At 47.5% G+C, this 17,335-nt stretch overlaps 1 protein-coding gene across 1 annotated transcript in view; it reads left to right on the top strand.

Moving 5' to 3' along the window:
• Positions 1–1,464: 1,464 nt before the first annotated feature.
• HECA (hdc homolog, cell cycle regulator) overlaps positions 1,465–17,335 on the top strand; it is a 52,778-nt gene continuing 36,907 nt past the window's right edge. The window contains exon 1 of the mRNA XM_037842662.1: positions 1,465–1,941. Coding sequence (XP_037698590.1) covers positions 1,704–1,941 — 238 coding nt within the window. The 5' untranslated portion in view covers positions 1,465–1,703. The remainder of the gene's footprint in view (positions 1,942–17,335) is intronic.

Raw genomic sequence — 17,335 nt, 5'->3', positions numbered from 1 at the left:
CCTAGGTTTGGGCTGTCAGGGCAAACTTCCTAGAGAAACGATTAGCTGAGACCTTAAGGTCCAGAAAAATGTAACCAGAAGAGTGCTTTAGGCATCTTTTGTTAAACAAATATTTATTGGACCCTTACTCTGGGTTAGTTTTGTTAGGCTCTGCAGAGTCAGAGAGACACAATTCCTGCTCCTCTCCTGCTTAGAGGAGGTAGGGCTGAGAGAGAAGCAGATGTGAAAAAGGAGACTATATACATATAATGACTAACATTATGGCCCCAGGGTTAGTTTCTTGTAATATATATTGCGGAACTGAAAGGCTCATCTTTGTCCCTACTAAAAAGTCCACCCAGCAATTGCTCCTGAGTTTCCACCTTTCCTTGCTGCTCCAGGCTCCGCTATTGACTTCGGGAGTGGTGGCTGCTCAGAGCTCCTAATCATACCTTACCCCTCCCATTAGGTGAGTGTGGGGAGGGTACTCTTCTCTGTACTTTCCCGTTTCTTTAGGATTTACAACAGAGCCACAGCCCTTTAATGAAGAGCTGGGTTAAAGATTACACCATAAGAGAGGAAAACTCAAATTGTCAGCTAAGAACCCAGTTTACACATTCATCAAATATGTGCCAGGTGTTCCTTGAGGTATACAAGACATAAAATCTCTAACTTGTGAAGCGTTCATGCGAGTGAGAGGGAGCCAGACAAGAAATAAGTAAACATATATACTGCCAGTAGAAGCGGCAGCAGGAGACGGTTGTAAGTACTGCAGGGAGAATAAAAAAGGCGTTGCTTCTGATAGCTGGTTAGGCAAGGTGTCCCTGAAAGAATTTATTCGATGCCAGACCTGAGGAATGGAAAGCAGCTGGACGGGGTGGAGTTGCAGAAAGAAAGTAAGTGGCGCTCCTCTCGGCGCCCCTGCCTTTGCCCTCTGCAGTCTCCCAGACGCCTCCGTCCTGTCCCAGGGGCTGGTTCCCCAGGTGGGGCGACCCCCGGCGCGGGCGGCGCGGTGACAGCCCTGGGATGGTCCCTGGGCATTCCTGAGGGGCTCCGCTTTCGCCCCGGGCCGTGAGGGCGGCCCTCCAGGGCCCTGCCTTCCCCCCACCTTCTAGGACCTCGACCCTACTTGGTTCATGACCGACTCCAACCTCCGCGCGACTAAGCCTTTCCGCGGGTACCGGCCCGAGATCATTTGTTTTCCAAGCCTGCTGTCGCTTCCGGCCGCGCGTCGGGACCCTGCTGACCCGAGGAAGCGTCGCATAGAGGTCCGAGACCGCGGGGGCCAGGGACACCCCACCGATCAGCTCCGCCCCGCGGCGCGCGGCTGCCGGAGGGACCGCCCGGTGACGTCACTTGCAGGGGCCGACTTGGCGCGGGCGTGACGTCACGCGGGCGCCCGGGCGCCGTGAGGTCACCGAGTGGGTGCGGCCAGGCCGAGGCCCGTGTCGTCACGGCGGGGGGCGGTGCCGGAGCGTGTCGGCGACGCCGAATCAAAACAACCCGGGCCCGCCCCTCGCCGCCCCGGAGCGCCCCGAGTCCGCACCCCGAACCCCGAACCCCGCGTCCGCAGACCTAAGTCCCTAGCTCCGCGTCCGCGCCCGGAACTGGGCGTCCGCGCCCCGAGCCCGAGCACGAGCCCAGCGTCCGCGCCCCGTCCGGGATGCGCAGCGCGGGCCGCGGGGAGCCGCCTGCGCTGACGCCGGGTGCCGGACGCCCGCGACATGCCCAACCCCAAAGCCAGTAGGGGCGGCCGCAAGAGCAAGCGCGCCAACAGCAGTGGGGACGAGCAGGAGAATGGGGCGGCGGGCCTGGCGGCGGCGGGCGCAACGGCCGCGGGCGCCCTGGCGACGGCCGGTGGGGGCTGCGGGGTGGTGGCGGGACCCGGGGGCGCGGGAATCGGCCCCGCCACCGCCGCTGCTGCTGCGGGGGCCGCTGCCGCCGCGGGCGACGCCAGGAACGGTAAGCCGGGGCAGGAGGGGCTGGGGCGGAAGGGGCCGGGGCGGGGGCCGGGGCGCGGACAATGCCAGGGTGGGGAGGGCTTGTCGCGCCCTGCACCGCCTGTCGTTGTTCGGGGTCTGAGCCCTGGGTACTCGGGGTGGTCTGTATCCTGGGTACCCAAGGGTCACTGCGCCCCTGCCCGGGATCCGCGGCCTGAGTACCGGTGGTCGTCTGCACGAGGTTTCTCCACTGGGTACCGGGGGTCGTCTGCGACCCTGCTCGGGTTCCGCGCCCAGCACCAGCGGTCTTCTGCGACCCTGCTCGGGGTCCACGCCCAGCATTGGGAGTCGTCTGCGCCCCTTCACGGGGTTCGCGTCCCGTGCACCTGGGGTCATCTACACTCTTGGTCAGGGTGCTCACCCCTGCCCAGGGTCCGCGCTCAGCAAAGGTGGTCATTTAACGCCCCTGCTCGGGGTCGGCGCCTTGGGTACTGGGAGTCGTCTGCGCCCGGGACACCGGCCATACGCCCTGGGCAGCCGCACCCAGGCAACAGCTCGGTGCGCCCCGGCCGGAGCGAGGGAGAAGGGGGAAAGGGAGGAAGGAGTTGCCCAAATCGAAAAGAATGTTCCAGGTGCAAACTTCGGCTCGGCTCGTTCCTCCCCGGGCTCCCTTGACTCCGGCACCCCAGGCTTGCTCGGCGGACTGCGCAGGTGAAGAGGCCCCGAGGCGGTTTTACTGTAGGGCGGGGGAGTAGGGTACTCTTCAGTTCTCTTGCTCGCTTGAGGAAGGAAGAGAATCTCAACTTGACTTCCGGTCCCAAGCTGGAGTTAAAAAAAATCATCCTGTGTATAATTTTGCTTCCCATTTTTAGGAGGAAGTCTGATCGCTTGATCGTGCCTGAATGCTCTCTTTTTGAGGGGCCCTTAGAAGGGACAGAAGTGGTTTTCGTTAGAGAGCACTGGCTGAGCACTTTTTACTAATTCGGACAGTTATTTGAATTTCTTTGGTCAGGCACTCTTTCAGAGAAGGGAATGTAAGTATATTTTAATGAAGTGAGATTAGGGTGTTATGTCTGGCGTTTAACTTGTAGCTTCCAGCTTTGAAGCCATTCTTTTAAAAGGGGCCCCTGCACTTAGGAGAACCCAGCAGAGCCCTGAAAACAGAAGATGGAAGTGTAGCCTATTAGCAAATTTACACTTATCCCTTTTGTGAATTGTCTGATAGACAATTGGCCCGATGTGCTCTCCATTTCCTCCTGTTTCCCTGGTTCTTAAGTTCACTTGGGTATTGAGGAGGCTGAGGGGAAGGCACCCAGACTCCTGGCTCAGCTACTTAGAGCTTTGTCATCCCAGGCAGGTGGGTCTTTCTGAGCCTCAGTTTCCTTATCTGTAAATGGGAGGAAAGCCTCCTGTCCTCCTAGGCTCCGAGCACCCTCTCCCTGTGTCCCTGCCAATCCCCAGCTCTCAGTCTTGAAGCCCCCTTTCATGTGTAATGCGCTTAATGAAGGTCCTCTCAAACCGTGAATTCCTGATGACCCACGGCTGCTGGACTGTGAGGCACCTGCCGTGTTACAGGTTCTGTGCTGGGACCTGGGGACAAAGTGGGAATCCGGACAGGAGCTTGCAATCCTGCTCTCACGGAGCTTCTGGCTTACCTGTTTTCCTCTCCCTGTGTGGAACCTCCTAGTTGGCTGTTTCCTTTATTTCTTATTTCAAAAGATTAGATGGCTTTAAGATGGTGTGGGGAGTTTTCCTTGGGCAAGGAAAACGTCAAACTGCTCATGGTGCCTCTATTGCTACTCTCCTTAGGAGTGGCAAACTCAGGTTATATTTAGCAGTATCGTGTATATCTTTGTGAAGCTAAGCATTTCTTATTTGGAGCTTGCTTCATTAAAGAATTGGAAAAAAAAAGAAAGAATTGGGGAGAGTTGCTGTAATTAGTAGCAGAGAAGGTACAGACTTGACTTACACTGGGTGTTGAGCTGACTTTGATGATGCTCGATTCTGAGGTGGTGTGATGTCTCTGAAATGATCCACCATAATTGGAAAAAGCCCTTACTGCAGCTCCACAAGTTGATGACAACCAAACATGGATGCTGTGTGTAAAACTTACAAATACAGGAAGTACAAATGCTTTTTGTGTTTTGTTTATTCAAAGCTGTGCGTTGGTGGAGAGGTGGCATTGGTGAATTTTTAAATGAAGAGGCAACAGATATTTGTGAACTCTCAGCCTCATCAACTGCCCTGGTCAACCTGATTTCTTTTGAATTTTAGAATGACATTAATTGGACTATTATAGTATTTCCAAATATATTTCAAATTTTGCTCAACTATGACATTGGGTTTTGCCATTAGAATATTAAAAATTAAAAGTTATTCCAAGGAAGTAGTAAATATAAATATACATTCTTAAACACCTTTCAGTGATTTGTTCTCAACGTTCGAGTCAGTTTTTATCTATATCTGCAAGCGTGTGAACTTAATGATTTCACTTTAAAGGTTAATGGTTTGTGTTTGTCATTGTTCAGAGTTATAGAATGGTTTTATGTCTTGTAGCTCTTGGGCAGTGGAGCCACCCAGACAGGGCAATATTAACTGAGTTGTTCAGTGCTTGCCAGTAGTATACCTAACTACTTATGCCAGGAAAGAAGCTTGCTTAGGAAAAGCCTGGGGAAGCTATAGTGTGGCTGCAGCCTAAGAAGTTGCAGTTGTGCATCTTGGATAGGTTAAATATTAATTGTAAGTTTGTGTGTGTGTGTGTGTTTGTATTTTTTTTTTTATTCCTAATGAGAAATTTATCAGTCTGTTTTTAGACTCTAGTTTAGGAAGCTTTTTGCAGGGGTTAGTGTAGACATACAGGACCAGGAGGTGTGAGGAAGCACCATCTCCTCCCACTGTATAGTAAAAATCTGCCTGCACATATTGTAGCATTTTGCTTGTAGGTGGACAAGATTTTTCTCCTCATTATTTTTAGGAACTAGTTGTCGTGCAGTAGATCAGAATTCTAGTTTCATTCTGGAATTCTGGTTCCATTAAGCTCGGCTTTTTTGCTTCAGGGCTAAACATACGTGAACCCTTGATGGTGGCATCCAGTTTTCAGTGGGCCTGGATCCCAGGTCCATTTATTTTATGAATGCTTGTTTGTGGATAATCATTGTTCAGCTCTCCACCCATTCCTGCTGCCACCAGGGCTGGGCTGCGGCTGCCTACTTCCTTCAACAGCCCTTTGTAGCCGATGGCGTGAATTTATGTTAACAATTGGCTTTGCAGTCACAGATGCAGGTTCAAATCCTGACTCCCCTACTCACTGTAGGACCTTGGGCAAGTCGTTTAACTTCTCCCAGCCTGTTTCTGCACATATACAGTGGGATTATAGCACCTACCCATGCACGTGTAGAAAGGCACACAAGCAAACAGTGCTTGGCTCAGAGGAGCTTACTAGGTGTTACTGTTTGTCTTAGATCTTGGAAATAGACTCTGAGATGAAGATTTGTGCAGGAGGTTTACTGGGGACTGGGTGCTGTGGGCATCGTGACTGGCGAGGTGGGAGGGACACGGGATTGCACATGGTGAGGAGTTGCCCTGTGAGGCACTTGCTGCAGGGACCTCGGCCCTTCGGAGTTATCCCCCCCTTGAGGAATGGGGGGCCGTTATGTGCCCCCTCCCTCCCTGGCCTGCATGGGGACTGGGCTGCCCCTGGGAGGAGGGTGGGACCCTCAGCCAAAGCGCCTTGCTGCACTGGGTGCTCCCGAGGGAAGCGGCTCTGGGCAGCACCTGCCGCGCGCCCACTGCCCCGTGACCCTCCTCCCGCAGCCCCTGGTGCGGGGTCCGCGGCTGCGTTTCTTCCTCCCCGAGCGCCAGGATCGCCTCCGTGCCGACTGAACAGGCTTCCCGGGCCAGGGTGGCAGCTGCCCACCTTGATGTTGTTTTGCTAGGAAAGTGTTCTGAGTTCCACGCCTCTGTCCTCAAGGGATTGTAGAAGCACCACCAGTTCCAGAAGAACCAGATGTGTATTTTGCTGCATATTTAGGCCAGCAAATACCCTTTTTATAACCCCAGTTCGTAGTGTATTTTGAGTATTTTCTCTTTTTGGATTTAATTTCTCCTACATTTAAATTACCTGCGTCCATCGGAAGGAAAATGAAGAGTGTTTGCCTGCACTTATTTGCAAATCAAGGGATGTTTTTTGTTGAGGGCCTGAGGTGAGCAGAATATTATTGTCTTTCTTGCCTTCTCTAGAAGTCAGTTTTGTCACGGATTTTACGTATCTGCTACTTTGGGACGTTGTCTCTTGAAATCCACGTTTGCGATGCGGCTTAATAGAAACCATCGTCTCACCGAATTCTTTCTTCACACTCTGTATTCCAGTGGAGAAAGGGGCTTCTCTGCTCATGGGGTTTTGTGCACAATCCTTTTTTCTTTTTTCTTCATTTGTTACAGGAACTTGTGCTTATTTTTACTAACCGTCAAGGGCAACTTCCCTACAAATTCAAGAACATATATCGTTCCATTGAGAACTAAAAACAGGACATGAGACTGGGAAATCCCTTGCAGTTTAATCCTCCTATGAATTTACTTCAAGCTTTTAGCTGTGAGCAGTTTAAAGAACTTTAGTAGGTATCCAAAGGGAGACCTTAGGGAAAAAAACTCTCCTATTTTCAATCATCAGCCCTTTGACATTTTTAAGAAATTGATTTAATTTAAATATCTTATTTTATTAATTTGCCAGTAATAAAATGGGCATTGTGGGGGAAAAATGAAGTTAGGCAAAGTTCTCTTTGACTTTCTAGTCAAACACATATAATCCCACCATGCAGAGATCACCATTAATAATATTTTGATAAATATTCTTGCAGCCTTTGAAGAATTTTTCTTACAGACTTTTAAAAGTACTTTTACATTTAAAAATACATGTACGGGTTTTGCAAAAAGAGGTTCATATATTTTTTAATCTGCTTTTACACTTTAACTTTGTGGACATTTTAGCAGCTCAGTAAATACACAGGTGCATTGCCATTTTTGATGAGTGGATAATATACTATCGTGTGTCTGTACCTTGGGTAATTTGATCATTTCTGACTTTGTTTGACCCGTAGGTTCTTACGTATACATCCTGGGCATCCATCCAGTTTCTTCCTTTAAAAAGTTCTTAGCTGTGGACTTGCTATGTCAAAGGATATGCGTAGTTTTAGGACTTGTTCTACATGCTGACAGATTGCCCTGTGGAAAGATGGACCGGTTGTCACTGCTGTCTTCAGAGCGCCCTTTCCCCTGGACTTGAGTCCCTGGTGTTTGTTTTAAAGGCGTGCTGCGAATTGGTGGTACCCTGAAATGTCTTGGCAGTAGGAGGGCCTCCTTTGAGTTGGGAGCCTGGAGCAGACGCTGCCAATTTGGGGAGGCATTCTAAGGCTGGGTTTGCTTCTACTGGGGACATCTGTGGTCTTTAGTGACTTGGTGGCTAGTGAGGATTCAGTGAAGTATCTGCTAGTGGTGGCTGATATTTTAGCATTTACTGATAGAGCTGCTGAAGCTGGCAGTAGAGGTTTTTGAAATTCTTCATTGGACACTGTTGGCACTGTTCTAACCTTCTGAATTAAAACCTCGAGTTTTTGAAACTCTAGTCAAACACCAGGTTGAACAGTTGTAGGTTTAAGTCCAGGTGCTGCAGCTTACTAGCAAAGTGACTTTGGGGCAACTTATTTAACCTTGCTTAGCCTCCATTTTCTATATGCAACTCTTGGTGGGGGGGGTTGTTTGTGAAGATTAAGAAAAACAACATATGCTTTGACAGACCATGTTCCATGGCCTGGCAGAAATGGGCACTGCTGGCGATAGTGTTTTGAGGTGTGTTCAGCCTGGTTCTTCATCTACCCCTCTCAGGTGAACCTAGTGCCTGGGAAGGTGGCCCGATGGGCTGGTAGTCTAGTTGGGACCCTTTAGAGTAGCACATGTGGGTTACTACATGCACAGTGCAGTAGTGGCTGTGGCATAAAGAGCAGGCGCAGGCGTTGGTGCAGAGCTCAGATACTGGAGTAAATACAGGGGCTGCATTTGAAGATATGGAGAAGAAAAATAGCATTGTGGAGTTCACGAGTAGCAGAAAGGAGGTCAAGGTCAGGGTGTCCTTTGGGAGGTCAGCCAGAGCTTAATACTACTGAGCATCAAACAAGAGGCCCTCCCTTCTCTCCAGGCAACAACTAGAGCCTTTATTCATTAGTTCCTTTGCTCCTTCATCCGTTCATTGTTTCATTCGTCTCTGCCCTCATCTGTTCAGTAGGCGTTCTCCTGAGCCTACTGCCTTTTAGGGCTGGAAGTATAAGGGTGAGCTGTGCTAGGGCATCAGAGTGCTCACCTTCTCGGGCTCAGGGTGGAGCCGAGAGGGAGACACATAGATACCAGGATCCCGATAATGTGCTGGGGTGTCCAGGGGAAAGTCTGTGTCCTGGAGGAGGGGGTTTGAGCAGAGGCTTTCAGGAAGAGCAGCTGTTCACTCTGACAGCAGCGGGCCTTGATGTGGCTGCAGGTCAGATGCGGGGTGGGATGTGGGGCCGGACAGGGAGCTGCCACACGGCCCCATGGCCTGCAGAAGGCCTTCCCCAGAGCTCCGGAAGCAGGGCCGTGGGCAGCTCGGGCTGCAGAAGGGGCTGGCCACCGGTGTCGGCAATCTTGTAGAGTTGTGATGTATTTTAACAGACTGGGTGCTTTTCTACAACTTCTTTTCCAGTACACCTTGTCAGGAGTTGGGGTGCTGCCTGCTGCTGCCCTGGGTGGTAGTTTTCAGGAAGGCCTGGGGTAGGGGTGGGGAAAGACCGCATCTGCATGGCTGCCTTCTCTGCTCCACAGCGTGATGGTGGCAGTGTCTTCACTGTGGCACCGTATCCTTGTGCTCTCCGAGCCACTGGGGGCTCCTTGAGGTTGGCTTCAGAGAGCTCAGTGCCAGGGAGTGGGGGGCTGGGCCATCTAGGCACAGGGGTGTTCTCTGGAGGAGGGGCTGGGCCCTGTGGTTTATTTTTCATACCTTGGTAAAGGTATAACATCTCTGAGCCAGTTGGACTTATCTGATCAGTTTTAAAACATTATTTTTTGGCGTCATCTGATCAGTTTTAAAACGATAATCTCTGGTGATAGGTGATGTCATTATTTTGGACAATGTGAGTGGTCTGGGTGGTTACTTCTGTATATTTCGGAAGGCAGCTTGCTTCATGTAGTCACAGGATGCTTCAGCTTGATTGCTTTTGACAGGCTTTTTTATAAACTGGCAAAAAGTGAGTTGCATTCTAATAATTAAAAATCATGTGTTCTGATTTATCAGAAGTAGAAAGAGAAAACATTTCTGTTAAATTATACCCATGATAATTATAATAAATTATACCCAAGATAGTAACTTGAAAACAGTCTAAAAGTTAGAAGCAGGAAAGCTATTGAGAGGAAGATTAGAGGAAAGTGAGGAAGGAGGAAGACTTCAGGAGGAAGGGTTGAGGGTAAATCATGTAAAGGGGCCTGCTTCTTGCTGTGCCAGCACGGCTCAGTGTTGGGCAGGAAGGGACACGGAACCGGACGGAACCTGTTCTGGCTGTTTCTGACGTCATCTGAGCTTCAGGGCTGGGCTGGGTGGAGGAGGTCCCCAGCAGACAGGAGGGCCCAGGGCGGTGCCTCCAGGGCTGGTGTGGGGCAGGCAAGAGCCTGGCCTCGAGAAAGAGACGGACGGCCTTCCGTGGTGGAGGCAGAAATGCACGCGCAGCACGTGGCAGCTCGAGGGATTCCTGGGGTTTGCCTCCACCTTCTTACGTCCGTCCTTCCTGTTGCTGAGGTCTTGGCACCGAGCTGATGCGGCTCCGCCCTGTGAGGCATTTAGTCCTCGGGAGAAGATGAGGGGCTACCCTAGGTCCGATCCCTGGCGGGAGGTGTCCTGGCTGCAGAGCCCAGAGAGGAGTGGCATCCCTGGCACTGGGAGCAAGTGATGCCACAGCACTGCTCAGGAGTGCTGGCTGGGGCCAGTGGCTGCAGCCGGGTCTGTGGGCATGTGCCCCAACGCTGGGCTTCAAGGGAGAAGCCTACTTGCCTTCTTCGGAAGACGGGACTCTTCACCCAGATGCCACAGTTGAATCAGCATCCCTGTGGGGTCCGGCCAGCCTAGTGCGCGCACACACGCACACGCACCTGCACGCACAACGAAGGAGCAGCCACTGTGCAGCTCAGCCGGGTCTGCAACCCCGTGTAGAAATGCAAGGAAGCAACTGGGCCGCGTAAATCTCTTAAAGGGCCTCACGCATACCGTTCTGATACTTGGACTGAAATTAACTTTATCAAACAAGAAAGTAACACTTAACCGGGGAAGCCCTTGACTCACATGTGTTATGCTTAGGTTGGTCCAATTTCTTGGTTCATTAGACGGAGGATTTTCTGGTTTTGGTGTTCTGGAGATTGTGAACATTTGAACTGCCATTTCTTGCACTTAGTGGGTCTGAGTTCATAAGTAGGATGTGATTGTTTTCTGTACGATAAATTATTAGAAGTGGAATCACTGGTCACAGCGCGTGTGATTATTCAGGCTTTTGAAACTTTGTCTCCAAATTGCTCTCCAGAAAGGTTTTACCTGTTTACACTAACATCTGCGATGCATGGAGGGCTCCTCTCTACACACTCAGCGTGGATTTTAAGAATCTTTTCATCTTTGCCAGTCAGAGTGATAAAATAAATCACATCTCATTGTTATTTTTGTTTGCATTTGTTCTATTTGCTTATTGGTAAGAGTGAATGTCTTTTTACATATATACTGGTTGTAGTTTTTTCTTGTGCCTTTTGTCCATTTTCCTAATGGGTACCTGGGTTCTTATTGATTTGCACAAAATCTTTGTATCTGGAGATACTTTTTGACTCGTTTCCTTTGGTTTGTCAGTTGTCTTTCAGTCTTGTTTAGGGTGGTTCTCATTGGTTGGAAATGTTACATTTTTTTAAATGCAATTTTATTGAGGTATATTTACATATCATACAGTCATCTGAAGTGTACAGTCAGTGCACAGTATCCTCATACAGTTGTGCATTCATCATCACAATACATTTTTGAACATTTTCCTTAGTCCAAGAAACAAACATTAGAATAAAATATATAAAAGAACACCCCAAACATCTCATAACCCACCTCACCCCCCCCCATTATTCATTTACTTTTTGTCCCCATTTTTCTATTCATCTGTCTGTACACTGGATAAGGGGAGTGTCAGTACAAGGTTTTCACAATCACATGGTCACACAGTGTAAGCTATATGGATATGGTTATACTACCAAATAGTCATGCTACTATATCGTTATACTACTGGGTTGCAGTTCAACAGTTTCAGGGTATTTCCTTCTAGCTATTCTAATACACTAAAAACTAAAAAGGGATATATATATATATATATTATATATATATATATATAATATATATATATATAATACATAAGAATAGCCTCCAGAATGATCTTTTGACTCCATTTGAACTCTCTTAGCCACTGAAACTTTATTTTGTTTCATTTCTCTTCCCCCTTTTGGTCCAGAAGGCTTTCTCAATCCCATGATGCAGGGCCAAGCTCATTCCTGCGAGTCATGTCCCATGTTGCCAGTGAGGTTTACACCCCTGGGAGGCAGGTCCCACATAAGGGGGAGGGCAGTGAATTTATCTGCCGAGTGGGCTTAGAGAGAGAGGGCCATATCTGAGCAACAAAAGAGGTTCTCTGGGGGTGAATCTTAGGCACAATTAGCTTTTCCTTTGCGGTAAGAAGCTTCATAAGGGCAAGTCCTAAGTTCGACGGCTCCGCCTTCTAAATTAGTAGTCCCCTGTTCTTGTGGGAATATCAGGAATTCCCCAGGTGGGGAAGTTTAATATTTCCACATTTTCCCGCAGGCCCTCAAGGGGGTGTTGCAAATACATTTTTATTCTCTGCCCAAATTACTCTGGGATGTATTGAGGCTCCACACTAACCTCTACAAACCAGCCAGCTCTCTGGTGTTTGAATAAACAGACCATACAAGTTAAATTATATAGTGTGCTTCAGAAAATATAGATTTTGCACCAAATAAACGTCTCTTCCTTTGGTCTCACACAGAAGTTGAGGTTTTAAAACATAGTCAATATCATCCTTTTCTCTTTAGTTTGTTTTCACATAGAAATTGAAGTTTAAAACACAGTCAATATTGTCCTTTACCCTTTAGTGTGATTTACATTAGTCCCAACCAAGTCCACTTCGTTCATATCCCTAATTGAAGTCTGATCTCTTTTTCAGCTTCTTTAATAGTTGTTGTGTGGGGTAATGCTGACATTCATAGCTGCCGAACTCTGGTTCTGAGTCTCAGGGTCACACAGATGCCTGGAAATGTTTTTTTTTGTGTTGATCGCATAACGGGCACATAAAGATAGAGCTCAGGAGACCTGGGGAGAAGGAGGAGAGGTATCTGTGAAGTTGGCATGGCTGAGGGCAGTGACTCAGCTCACGTGGACCCATGCTCAGTGACCCTGTCACATCTGTGAATCCCTGTGTACGGTCTGTTTAATTTGGGAGGCGCTGCTTCCCAGCCCTGGGGTGCACTCCAGCTGCCCTCCCTTGCCCACCATCCTGCAGTTGACAGCTGAGTTCCAGGGCCCAACACCTGTTGCTTCTTGAACATTTCTAAAGTGCCCTGCAAAGTAGGACTTTGAAACTTGCAGATAAAGGCCCATTATATACTTGTCTATCTCCTCTTCTCAAGAACCAAGCTGCAGACTGAGGCCCCTCAACGCCAAATTGCCTGTAACTTCTTTGTAGTAGCAAACCTAAAGGCTGAGCCATGAGAAAGTTCTCGTTTTTCTCATTTTGGCCCTTGAATTGGAATGAACTCGGTATGTCAGGGAAGGAGCACACAGCACTCGGTGGAACCAAGGGCTTACCACACCCTGTGTCTCGGGAAGTCCCGGCGGCCTGTGCCTCCCCAGTGCCGGGTTCCGAGGGGGTTCTGTGGCGTGTTCTGAAGAACATAGGTCTTGGAGACAAGATTGTGGCTTGAGAGCTGGCTCTGCCTTCTTGCAAGGCCACTGAGCCTTTCTGAGCCCAGGTTTTCTCCCCTGTGGAAAGTGAGGGTGACTTGACATTGTGCTGGACCCCGCAAGCAAACTGTAGAGCTGTTTGAGAAAAGCGTGGTTGTGGCACTTCCTTCCCATCCCTGGGTGTGCTTTTGGCCCCAGTTTGGGATGCAGTGGCATGGCTGTGCCTGCTTCCCGACATGTGATGCTTGCACGCTCCGCTTTGTCGGAGAACACGGGTGGACCTTGGCTTCCCAGGGAGGCTGCGGTGAACGCTGCTCATCCAGAAGCCACTGTCTGTGTCCTCCGGGGGCCTCTCATCCCCCTCACATGCGGATCTGGGCTCCGCAGTGGCCGCCTGCTGGTCTTGGGGTCAGCCTGGAGCCTGGGGTGAGCAAACTCTTGGGGTGACCAGACAGGGGGAGCGGTCCGGGGACTGGGTGGGAGATGGGGGAGTAGATGGGCTGTGTGTGTAGTGGTGGGGGATGGGGGGACCTGGCTAGGGTGTGGGGTGGTGGTGGGGGGACCTGGCGGGGGCGTGGGTGGTGGTGGTGGTGGGTGGAGTGGGCTGGGCACCTGGGGAGGACCCCCTACCTCAGGGACCGTGGAGCCCCATTGGATTGAGCCCTCTGATGGCAGAGCCTCGCCTCTGGCCAGTGGCACCTTAAGCGGCCTGCGTGTGTGTGTCTTGAGTCATCCCAGGCCTTCTGTTTTGGTGCTTTACCTACCCCGGGGTCCTGGGAAGGGGAGGTTTAAGTGTTAGTGATTTTGCATTTTAAATTGGGTTACCAAACTGGTTGGTGAGTTTTATCAAAATCCCTTCTGCAGCCTGTGAGATTGAATTGGTGTTTGTCTTGGGATTTGATTGATTAAAAACCATTTGTAAGCTTCAGTTTTGAGAGATACTCAGATTAAAATTTGTTGTCTTTGGAATAAATTGGTTTTCCTCTTAACATTTTTTTTAGTGCACCATTAGATGTTTGATCTAAAGATGACTTGGAAGAATTTTTAAAGAATTAATTTGAAATAGTTTTCTCAATGAATTTAGAAATTGCTATTTAGAATTCATTTTAAGTATTCTATATGAATTTTTATGTATTTATATATTAATATAATTGTATGTAATAGGCTTTCTTATGAGAAAAGAGAAATTTCTAGATTGGGGGTTAGCTCTTACAAATGGTGTATATATTTTTCCTGTTGTTTAGAAATGAGTGGTTTAGAGTCTTTGCGAACAGCCCAGCCATACAATGGAATTGCATGTGATTGCACCGAAGTTCACAATGAGAAGAGGAATGATGGTCTAGCCATAGTGACCCCACTGGTGTCAAGGGCTGTGGGGCCGTGGCCTTGAGCCTGCTTGGCAGCAGCGGGTTTATGAGCTGCTTTCTTTTTTTTTTTTTTTTTTTAATTTTATTTTGAAATAAATTCAAACTTACAGAAACAGTTGCAAAAACAATACAAACCCCATACACAGAACTCCAGCATACCCTGACCCCCCTCCCCCGATACCCCAATCCACCAACTTTAACATCCTGTCACACCACCATTTCTTTCTTTCCCTCCCTCCCTCCCTCCCTCCCTATCATCCATCATCTATTGCTCTGTCTTCTGAACATATGAGAGCAAGCTGCAGACATCCTTGAACAAACCATATAATTCGCATATACATTTCTCATGAACAAGAGCATTCTTTTATGCATTCCCTTTAAGCGCAGCTAAGAAGTTCAAGAAATTCAACATCGATACAAAGCTTACATTCTGTATTTTCTTTTTTTTTTTCTTATGTCCCAACTGTGTCCCTTTGAGCCTCCTCTCCTCCATCCTCAGATCCCATCCAGGATCTTCCTTGGCATTTAATTGTCGTTATCTATATAGACTTTTTTTTTTTCACTTGTGGAAACATGTATACAGCCTAAATCTTCCCATTCCATCCCCTCCCTGGCATTCCATTAGTGGGATTAATCACATTTAGAATGTTGCAATGCTATCACCTTCCCACCATCCATTACTAGAAATTTCCCTTCACCCCAAACAGAAACCCTACACTCATTTCTTAACTCCCCATTGCCCCTTCCCCCACTTCTTATAACCCATACTCCACTTTTCATCTCTATGGTCTTATTCTCTGATACTTTCTTTGTGTTTACTGTGGAGCTTAAATTTAACCTCTTAAGTCTATAACAATCTTGTTTTTCTTTGATACTGACTTGACTTCGATAGGACATATAAACTATGTTCTTTACTCCTCCATTCCCCCACCTTTATGTAGTTGTCAAAAATTACATATTTTACATTGAGTCAAAACCACTGATTTGTCATTACAGTTTATATATTTTAGATCCTGTAGGAAGTAAATAGTGGAGTTACAAATCAAAAATACAGTAGCATTTGTATTTATATTTACCATGTGATCTTTACTGGAAATCTTTATTTCTTCATGTAGTTTCAGTCAATTGTTTAGTATCCCTTCCTTTCAGCCTGCTCAGTTCCCTTTAGCATTTTTTATAGGACTGGTCTACTGGTGATGAAGTCCCTCAGCTTTTGATTATCCAGGAATGTTTTCATGTCCCCCTCATTTTTACCCTCCAGGTGTTAGTGAATTTTCTAAGTCTTTGATGGTTAACAACTTCTATTTGTATTCCACTGTGGTCAGAGAATGTACTTTGAATAAATTCATTTTTTTTTTTAATTCATTGAGGTTTGTTTTATGTCCCAGCATATGGTCTATTCTGGAGAAAGATCCATGATCACTAGAGAAGAATGTGTGTCCTAGTGATTTGGGATGTAATGTTCTATGTATGTCTGTTAAATTTCTCTCTCTCTCTCTCTCCTTTCTTTGTTTCTCTGTCAGTAGGGCTCCCTTTAGTATCTGAAGTAGGGCAGGTCTTTTATTAGCAAAATCTCTCAGCATTTGTTTGTGAAAAATTTAAACTCTCCCTCAAATTTGAAGGAGAGTTTTGCTGGATAAAGTAATCTTGGTTGGAAATTTTTCTCTCTCAGAGTTTTAAATATGTCATGCCACTGCCTTCTCGCCTCCACGGTGGCCGCTGAGTAGTCACAACTTAGTCTTATGTTGTTTCCTTTGTATGTGGTGAATTGCTTTTCTCTTGCTGCTTTCAGAACTTGCTCCTTCTCTTCAGTATCTGACAGTCTGATCAGAATATGTCTCAGAGTGAGTTTATTTGGATTTATTCTATTTGGAGTTCGCTGGGCATTTATGCTTTGTGTATTATATTGTGTAGAAGGTTTGGGAAGTTTTCCCCAACAATTTCTTTGACTACTCTTTCTAGACCTTTACCCTTCTCTTCCCCTTGTGGGACACCAGTGAGTCTTAAATTTGGACGTTTTATTTTATCTAACATATCCCTGAGATCCATTTTGATTTTTTTGATTTTTTTTCCCCATTCTTTCTTTTGTTCTTTTATTTTCCATTCTGTGGACCTCGAGGATGCTAAGATGTTGTTCAGCTTCCTCTAATCTTGTATTATGAGTATCCAGTGTCTTTTTAATTTGGCCAAGAGTTTCTTTTATTTCCATAAGATTGTCTTTTTTTTTATTTACTCTTGCAATTTCTTTATGCTCTTCTAGGGTCTTCTTTATGTCCTTTATATCCTGTGCCATGCTCTTTTTATCTTGTGCCATGCTCTCATTGTTTGATTTTAGATCTTTGATTAATTGCGCCAAGTACTGTGTCTCTTCTAATGTTTTGATTTGGGTGTTTGGGTTTGGGTTCTCCATATTGTCTGGTTTTATCATATGCTTTAAGATTTTCTGTTGTTTTTGGCCTCTTGGATTTGCTTTACTTGATAGGGTTCTTTCAGGGTCTATAAAATACCAGTCTCTGATTTGTCAGGTCTACAGCTTGGTGGCGTACACTTTCTCTAACTAGCCAGCAGATGGCGTCCATGAGTCACCTATTTCCCTCAAGTCAGTTCTCCCCAACTTTGTCTTTGTGGTGTGTGGGGATCTGATTCTTGTGGGTTCAATTGGTGCACCAAGTTTGGGTGTTGTGCCAGTTTGAATATATTGTGTCCCCCAAAAGCCATTATCTTTGATATAATCTTGTGTGGGCAGATGTTATCAGTGTTGATTAGATTGTAATTCTTTGAGTTTCTTTGGAATGTGCCCCACCCAGCTGTGGATGATGACTCTGATGAGATATTTCCGTGGAGGCATGGCCCCACCCATTCAGGGTGGGCCTTGATCAGTGGAGCCATATAAATGAGCTGATGTAACAGAAGGAACTCCGTGCAGCTGTGAGTGATGTTTTGAAGCGGAGCTATAGCCAAGAGGGACACTTTGAAGAAAGCACAGGAGCTGCAGATGAGAAACAGTTTGAAGATGGCTGTTGAAAGCAGACTCTTGCTCTGGAGAA

This window comes from Choloepus didactylus, chromosome 7, assembly GCF_015220235.1.
Source record: "Choloepus didactylus isolate mChoDid1 chromosome 7, mChoDid1.pri, whole genome shotgun sequence".
NCBI lineage: Eukaryota > Metazoa > Chordata > Mammalia > Pilosa > Megalonychidae > Choloepus > Choloepus didactylus.
The sequence above is the reverse complement of the archived record's forward strand: the minus strand, read 5'-3'. Positions and strand labels throughout refer to the sequence as shown.